Genomic DNA, 9,005 nt, shown 5'->3' with positions numbered 1-9,005 from the left:
GTGGTGAGTGTTGAGTATGCACGATAGGGCCTTTTGACTCCGATTCCTGTCGACGATTGCTTATCGCAAACAATTGCATGGCGACTTGGAGACGTTCTCCGGCATGCCACTTTGGTGACGATAGCCGGTAAGCAGCTAGGGTCTGGGGTGCAGATAGTGGTATCCGGTGCGGGAGGGGCCCCTGACCCAGCTCTAGCTGCAACATCGAAACGCGCATACAGTGGAGAACCTGTACGGGCGGAGTAGAGTGAAGACACCCTGGAATGTTCTGAGCGTCTTCTTTGCGCGTCTCATCGAGCGTGCAATCTCGGTCATGATCTCCCCGGCTTCGGTACGACTTGTACTTTCGCAGTGACTGCTGCTTGTGCGCTGAGCAGCGGCTGTCGGGCACATTTCGGTGACGAACCTCTTGTTCGTGCACGTATCGCGACGAGCCCCAAAGAGGATCGAAGGCGCAAGCGAACGGCTGATACAACTCGGCCCTTCCACTGATGACGCTCGGATTTCTTCACGACAAGAGGTCCGAGAGATGTGTCGTGCATGGTGTTGAGGAGACTGTGTCAGTTCTCAGTTTACATGGCATGATGAGACGATGCGGCTTGTCCTTCCAATTCAATCAGAGACCTTGTCAATCGTTAGCCTCATTCGTTCCAATAGAGCTTGTCCATGCCATGGTTTTTCGGCCGTACTTTCAAGAAATCGGTTTGCATATTCGCAGCTTTTGCTATGTGCTGTCCGGGTTACCCTTCGAAGGAGCTCGTTACACAACGTCGGACCCCTCAGCGGTTCCGGATCTGTCAGACCGCAACTTCGGAGCCTTGAGCGCAGCGGTATGCCTGCACCGCGCATGCACAATATGTGATATCCACATAACGAGACACGGCTTCTGTCGATGTTCGAGACAGTGCAGGGACCTGGTGGGGCTTTCGCGATGGCGAAATCTGCTCAAGCATGAGCGACCTCGCGATGCCTCGCATCGACTAGTCAAGGCAATCACAACACCTCGCTTGTCGACAGCGACAGTGCCCTGAACACCTGCAGCTGGAGTTTCGTCCGGGTCGTCGCAGCGGTCAGCGAGCCGTGCGAGGACGCCGACATGGTACCTTGATGCCCAACGGACGATCAAGGCCGGCCTCAAGACGGACCGCACATTGTGAGATACGGCCGAGATGCCAATACACGGCTTATACGCCGGGACCGCTTCGCACATCATAAGCAAGTCATCCAAAGCCAAGGCTAAGTCGTTCTGACTGTGGTGATGCCCAACGCAAGCGACGAAATGTGGAACTGAGCACATTGCGAAACTGCAGTCCTGGATCCTCGTGGGTTGTTGTGGAAGCGAGGATGTGTGGCGGAGTCAGACAGATGTCGTGCAGTAGAGAGGCCGATGACCCACTGTTAGAAAGCTTGACTAGACGCGAGACGTACTGAATTGTAAACTCGTTTCGAAGTCGTTGCGAATTTCGAGATGGCTGCAACGAGAAGTCTGTGGTAGGCAGACTCGATGAGAAGATTAGTGATCGAGTCTGTAAATCCACAATGGCGGCAGCCCAACTGAAGAGGCCATGGTGATGTGGCGTAGACATATCCACTAGACTTCTGTTTGGCGTAAGAGGAAAGAGCACGTAAAGAGAAGAAGAGGTTTTGGAGAATACGCATACAATGAGGTAGCTGCTTCCAAGGTTGGTAGTTCCTTCCTCCAGTCTGTGAACCACTTCGTCATCTCACCAATCGTCACTTCCTAAAGTCATCAACGGCCGACCACTACAAGTTTCCTTCCAGTTCTATCACCACTTCTGACTCCACTCCTAAACCAAGTTGTCAAACTCGCAATAGCTTCATAGCAATCATATACCCGTGCTAGTCGCATTCCCATATCTCAATTTCTATTTCCGAACCTCAGCTTTGCTTTGGCAAGTGCAATGCGCACCCAACACATGGCAGTGTGGGGAAGCAGGAACGCCATGTCGTTCTGTGCGATTGTGACTCCCACGAGCTTCGACTGCCTATCGGCATGCCCACAAGCACGGAGCGCGAACGCCATACTATGAGTATCGTACTACCATCAACCTACGCGAAGAACTTTGAGTCTTTCGCCAACGTCTGTCACCTACACCACCAATATCATTACCTACGTTATCATGGCTCTGTAGATATACGCATCACGCAAAGGAGAAGTAACACACTCTACCGCAACCGCAAAAGGCATGAAGACGAGAAAGAACAACCATGTACCGCTACACTTCCGCACCTCCCTCCCACCACTCACACACCTGCCTGCGTCCTCCCCATTACCCGCACAACCTCACCTCGCGTTCTTACGACACAACTTACATGTCCAGACCCTACCCGTACACAGAACCACGTCGCTACAATTCCTACTACGAAACCTCGTACGCACGACCCAGTACAGCTTCCAGACAAAGCACTTCGTACAGACCAAACACTTCGCACCGACCCTCTCAAACAGAATATTGGAGATACGTCAAGCCAGTTCAAACACAGCAGCCAGAAAGACCACCGCGCAAGAGCAGTCTCAAGAAAACGGAGGGCAGACACGTTCATTTCGATCTGCCGCCTGCTCAGGGGACGTCGAGCAGGACGGTGAGGATTGCGGAGGAGGAGAGGCAGAGGGAACGGGAACGTGTTAGGGCGAGGGAGAAGGAGAGGGAGAGGGAGAAAGATCGAGAGAGAGACAGAGACAGAGGAAGAGAACGGGATAGAGAAAGAGAAAGGGAAAGGGAGAGCAGATACATACCACCACTACCTCGACCCCCCACCCGACACTACGACACCAGCGACAAAATGCCTAAGAAGCAATACGCCACCTACTCCCACTCCTTCGAATACGACTCCCAACTCCACCACCGAGAAAGATATCGTTCTTCCACTCCGCCTCAAAGAACCAGTTTACCACGGTCTACTTCATACCACACCCACACCCACCAATCCCCCCACCAATCCTCCCAGCCTCCCCTCCACTATCCACCCTCCTACTCCTACCACACCCCCCTCCCCCCAACCCCAACCGTCTACATAATAACCTTCGCCACGGACCTCACACCCACAGAATCCACGCGCGCCGCCCTCCTACACTCCCAACTCCCACACCGCACCCCACCAATCCCGCACCTCTACACCATCGACGCGCGCACCGTCCGCCCTCCCTCACCAGCGCTGTGTAGAGAATACTCAGGCGTGAGTCCACGCATCCAAGACATCGTTATGGAAGACGAGCAGGCGAGGTATGCGGCTAGGAAAGCTGTGGAGAGGGTTGTGCGGTTTGGGGAGGCGCAACGAAGTAAGACTCGAGGGAGAGAAGGAAGAGGAGACAGGGAAAGGGGGAGAGATGGAGGGGGTAATGGGAGTGGGAGTGGGAGGGAAATGGAAGTTAGTCTGAGTGTGTGTTGCCACTCTGGTACACATCGCAGCGTAGCGATTGCGGAACGCATCGCGCAGTGTGTTAAGAGTGAAGCGGGGAGGAGGGGGTGTGAAGAGGGTGTTAGGGTTGTGTGTCGCCATGTTCATCGGGTTAAGGGAAGGAGGGATCCTTTTTGATGGGGCTGTTGTTTGTTTGATGTGGGAGGAGAGAAGAGGGAGTAGACGGAGAGTGAGTGTTGGGTTGTAGATTGGATTAGAGAGCACGAGAGAGATGAAAATGGGGTGGTGGATGGTAGAAGTTGGAGCGTGATACCCTAGACGATTGGATACGGGGAATTTGGAATTGGAACTTCGTATTTCATTCTTCTTACATGGTACCTGCAAAAAATCGCTATACTCCTAAATCGGCTGTGTGAACCCAGTTCATGCAGCCCAGATACATCGATACCCAAAATCTCTCGATATCAATCCTTTCTTCCCAGTTTACTTTTTGTACATTCCAAACCTCCTCTCTTTTCTCTACGCAGTCTTCTTCTTCCCAATGCTAGTATCAATGCTACCCACGACCCACGTAACAGCAAACACGGCAAACATGCCCAGCGTAATAACAACCGGCTTCCTGTATCCAGCAGTCCAGGGGTAGTCGTACGTGACAACGAGGTCGCGGTCTCTGAACTCATCAACCAGGTTGATAGCCGTGAGTTCGAGTGTGGTGCGACCAAGAGTATCCATGAACGTCTTGTGGAGGCTAGTCTCGTTGCTGACGATAGGAACAGTGGTGGAGAACTTGACGTTCTTCGCGCCTTCGGGGAGGATAACGCGAAGGTTTACGCGGCCGTAGGAGATGCCTTCGCCGGAGCGGGGGCCCTCGAGGAAGGGCACTTTGAGCGCGTAAGTGTCGCCTGTGGAGAGCTTGCGCAGGTACGAGGAGAGGTCTGCGTTCCAGCCAACGCGGAAGCTGTACTTCCAGGTTCCGAAGACGGGGTAGCGCGGCTTGAGTTCCAGGAGGGCTTCTTTTTTGCCGGGGCGGAACTTGGAGGTCGAGACGTTACCGATGTCGTCGGTGAAGTAGGGGTCGACGGCGCCGGGGGCGAGGGGGAGAGCGAGGCCCTTGAGGGCAAAGGTCGGGGGGTTGAGGTAGGACTGGCGCTGCCATTCTACGCGCGAGAAGTGGTTCTTGAGGCCTGCGCCTTGGTTGACGAGCCAGTAGCGCTCCTCGGATGCCAGGTTGCCGCCCCAGTGCGAGACTTCGATGTCGCGCTCCAGCAGTGTCGCGTGGGTGACGGGCTTGGTGAACTCGTAGCGCACGCTTACGGCCTGCTGGGCGCCTGCGGGCACGTTGTTGTAGAGACCGTATGTGAAGGTCGAGCCTTGCTTCTGGGGGTCGGCCGTCTGCTCGTCGTTGAGCTCGGAGGGAAGGCTCGTGTAGTCTGGCACATCGCTGTTGGGGAACTTGACCTTGGTTCGCTGCTTCTCGGTGAGGTAGGCCGAGGGTGCGTATGCGCTGAAGTCGTATTGAATGTACTGCTTGTCCGTCTGGGCGATCTGGGCGGGGACGGGCTTCAGAGCCGAGGCGATCGAGTAGGAGATGCTGATGGTTTGTTGCGCCTTGGATGCGAGAGGCTCGGGGAGGTAGATCTTGTAGAACTCGACGGAGCTGTCCCGGTCAGTCTCGACAAGTGATATCAATTGTGCCATTGCCTACCTCTCTGCATCGAAGCCCACCACCTCGACCTTGAAGATGCCCTTCTCAGCCGCCTTCTTGTCTCTTACTTCGAACCCTCCGACTTTGGATAGCGTGCTCGAGTCGAATGGCAGGTAGTATTCTGATTGCGCCTTGTCGTCAATGTTCTCGATTATGACATTGATCGTCTCCCTGACGTATGCCTTGTCCAGATTCGTCGTCCGGACTAGGTTGGCATTCTTGAACACCTGCGGTGGTGTAAATGTGCTGGGTAGCACTTGCTTGGATAGCAGCGGTTGTGACAGGTTGAGTTCGGCGCTCGCGAAGCTCGAAAGCGCTGCTATGCAGCTCGTAAAGAGGAAAGACCTCATTGTTGGACCAGCAGTCAAGCTATCCAGTCATGTATGAGGTCGGTGGTGAGGGAATTGGGTTGGCTGGCGGGTTGGGCAGTCGGTGGACACGCGGCGGATGTTGCGTCGTAGGTGTTCTCTTCGGAGTTCCCTGGCACCTCCGCGTCTTGGCGCGACAGCTCGAGCTCACCCCTCCATGTCTAGCTATCTACCCACCCTCACTCTCCCACGTCACTATGAGACTTCTAGCACGTTCAATTGGTCGGCCGCGGATATCTGCCAGTCGCCATGGCATCGCGACTGTATCGGGAAGGCGCCATTTGACCAACAATGGCTTCTTCCGCGTCTCGGAGGAGGTGCGCGAAGCTCTACACTCCAAAAAGCCCGTCGTCGCGCTCGAGACGACGATCTACACCCATGGTAGGAATAAAATATGTGTAAGCGCATCGCTTGCTAACTCACGTGACAGGCTTTCCCTACCCTGAGAACGTAGCCCTCGCATCCCTCCTCGAAAGCGTAGTCCGAACGAATGGCGGCATCCCAGCTACCATTGGCATTCTAGACGGTGTAGCACGTGTAGGCATGGATCCAGAAGAGCTGATCAAGCTGGCTTCTTCTGCTGGTAACCCAAACACAATGAAGCTCTCGCGACGAGACCTCGGCTATGTATGCGGTATGCGACTGACCGATAAGTCCTTCAATGGCGGTACAACTATATCAGGCACTATGCTGCTCGCTCACCTCGCTGGCATCAAGATCTTTGGAACAGGTGGCCTTGGTGGGGTTCATCGCGGCGCTGAGTCAAGCATGGATATTTCTGCCGATTTGACAGAGCTCGGCAGGACTCCGGTCACCGTCATCTCTAGTGGCTGCAAGAGCTTCCTCGACATACCACGGACGATAGAGTATCTTGAGACCGAAGGCGTGGGCGTAGGAACCTTCGCCGATGGACGAAAAGGCAATGTAGACTTCCCTGCCTTCTGGTCGAGGGACAGTGGAGTCAAGAGCCCGACGACCATTGCGGATGAGATCGAGGCGGCTGCTGTCATATGTGAGTCTTCAAACCCTCCCCTCTGACCTGATTCTGATATCTTGCAGATGCGCAACACGCACTCCAAATCTCATCTGGTCTCCTCTTCGCCAACCCCGTTCCTACCGATTTCGCTATACCCAAAGATGAAATGGATGTAATCATTGCCGAAGCTCTGAAACAAGCTGAAGCAGCCAACATTTCCGGCAAAGACAACACACCTTTTGTGCTTGCCAAGATCAAAGAGCTCAGCAAGGGCAAGAGCATACCTGCCAACAGAGCCCTCATAGAATCCAACGTGAGACGAGCCACCATCGTAGCTCGAGAGCTTGCCATACTTGAAGCAAAGCAGGGAGAAGCCCAAGGGTGAGCCAGCACTCTTGTTGCTTAATGTAGACTGGCACTGATGTAAGTATGCTAGACGAACTTCCTCTTACTTCACTCCTGTTCAGTCTAGTCCCGCGTCAACTGCAGATGGGCAGTCGCGTAATGCAACTCCATCGCCTCTTGAGCCTCCTTCCACTCCAGTCTCGTCAATTTCATCTGCCATCGAGTTTCAAAAAGTCCCGGATGTAGTCGTTGCAGGTGCCCTCGCGGTCGACTTTTCGTGTGACTATGCTCCATTCACAGCTTCTGCAAGCCAAACAGAACCACTACCTCACACCTCGAACCCAGCAGTCATCACCCAAACACTCGGAGGAGTAGCACACAACATCGCAAAAGCCTCTCACCTCCTCGGCTCATTCGTCCATCTCCACAGCGCCGTCGGCGACGACCTGAGCGGCCGCGCAGCCCTCAGCCAGCTGCAATCAGAAGGCATGCCAACAACCGGCATCAAAACCCTGCCAGCCCCATCCCGTACAGCCCAATACGTCGCCATCAACAACACAAACAAAGACCTCGCCCTCGCCATGGCCGACATGTCAATCCTCGAAACCATCCCTGTAGAAACCATCCAAGAACTAGCGACCAGCATCTTCACCACCACCTCCCCCCGCCCCAGAGTCTTCGTCACAGACGCAAATTGGTCGTCACCCGCTCTACACACTTGGCTCCAAGCTGCCCGTCACCCAGATACGACGACGATCTTCGAGCCTGTCTCTACGGCAAAGGCGCTGCGTATACTCCCTTCCAGCACAACTTCCAAGGCGGCACAATCCATCTACCCTACCCCCCTCGTCGACATCATAACACCAAACACGTACGAACTCACCGCTCTCCACGATTTCGCCGCGCAATCGTCACTCTTCGAGTCTCCGGAATGGTTTGGCGTGATTGATGCGCTGGGTATACCCAATGGCGGGCTGAGAGTTCCCCTCGCTGTTACCGTAGGAAGCGAGTTGGTAGACCAAGGCATCCCCCAACAAACCATCAAACTCCTCCCTTTCTTCCCTACTATCCTGACGAAACTGGGGAGTAGGGGCGTGTTGATGACGAAACTGCTCTCGAACGATGCGGAGGAGTTGTATGATGAGGGGGAGAGGGCGTATGTGCTTGCGAGGAACCTTTCGTCGATGGATTCAGCTGGTAAAGATGGGAAAGGCAAGGGCAAGGGCGTTGGCGGTCTGTATATAAGACTCTTTCCGGTGGAAAAGGTGCTACAGCCCAGTGAGGTGGTTAGTGTAAATGGGATTGGCGACACATTCTGTGGGGCGGTTGCGCATGGTTTGGGTAGGGGAAAGGAGGTTAAGGATGTTGTGGGGTTTGCGCAGAGGGCGGCGGGGGAGAGTTTGAGGAGTAGGGAGGCGGTTGGGGAGGGGTTGAAGGCGTTGACACTTTAGGACTTTTCGTGTTATTGTGAACGAATGCACCTCTTGGCTATCATGTCACCATCACATCGAGTACATACGCTGTTGATGTTCAACCCCCTGGCAATGGACGACACTATGGATTACTGATCCTGCAGAGCAGCCAAGGCGGCAGTGCTCAACCCGCTAGATGGTAGATACATGCAGGGGGTAGTAGGTAGCCTTCAGAAAGCCGCCGACGGTACTAACCGCTGCCGTTGCATATCCTCCGCAATAAAGTCCCTGCGTAAATCTAAATCAACTTGGCAGGACACGGAACGGAGTTGATGTGGCTGTCATCCGGATCGGATGTCAATTAGGACACCGACATCCGCCAGCGCCGCCGAATTAGAGAACGAGGATTGCAAAGCACTGACTTCACGTATGCAAGTTTCATTCGCGTCTGCCTCACGATAGGATGAAGCGGCTAGTCATACGGTGTCGTTTGTAAGCGATGGCAGTCCCGTAGTTGTGGTAAGACTCTGGGCACTGACTAGCATACTCCGTGGCCCTGGGTGTAGTTATACACTTAGCCGGATGTGGCATATTGTATAAGCAAGAATGGTAACGGTATAGGGTTGTACCATGCTTCACGTTCTAGCTTGGCCGCCTTGTCTGCTTGTCGGTGAGATGGAATCGGCCCTCTGTAGATTGAATGCTTATGGTCATGGCTTCATTGTATCCCGCGATGGAAGAACGAAGAGCATATATAAAGCATCGTAGACCACCTCGAAGCTTCATCAACACCAGCATCGTACATCAGTGTACAACAG

The 9,005-nt window shown here is 54.2% G+C and overlaps 2 protein-coding genes across 2 annotated transcripts; one reads left to right on the top strand and one right to left on the bottom strand.

Annotated features, from left to right (window-relative positions):
- Positions 1-3,900: 3,900 nt before the first annotated feature.
- J4E90_004592 (uncharacterized protein) lies at positions 3,901-5,436 on the bottom strand (the record flags this gene model as incomplete). The annotated part of the gene is made up of 2 exons (XM_051434156.1): positions 3,901-5,038; positions 5,087-5,436. 2 exons carry the CDS (start codon positions 5,434-5,436, stop codon positions 3,901-3,903), a joined length of 1,488 nt encoding a protein of 495 aa, XP_051291412.1.
- Positions 5,437-5,651: 215 nt separating this feature from the next.
- J4E90_004591 (uncharacterized protein) lies at positions 5,652-8,226 on the top strand (the record flags this gene model as incomplete). Its single annotated transcript, XM_051434155.1, has 4 exons — positions 5,652-5,835; positions 5,885-6,466; positions 6,514-6,811; positions 7,086-8,226. 4 exons carry the CDS (start codon positions 5,652-5,654, stop codon positions 8,224-8,226), a joined length of 2,205 nt encoding a protein of 734 aa, XP_051291411.1.
- Positions 8,227-9,005: the final 779 nt, after the last annotated feature.

The sequence above is a fragment of the Alternaria incomplexa genome (assembly GCF_024043165.1).
Source record: "Alternaria incomplexa strain BMP 0042 chromosome Unknown scaffold_6, whole genome shotgun sequence".
Lineage (NCBI taxonomy): Eukaryota > Fungi > Ascomycota > Dothideomycetes > Pleosporales > Pleosporaceae > Alternaria > Alternaria incomplexa.
Note: the sequence above shows the minus strand (reverse complement) of the source record. Positions and strands in the feature narration are given on the sequence as shown.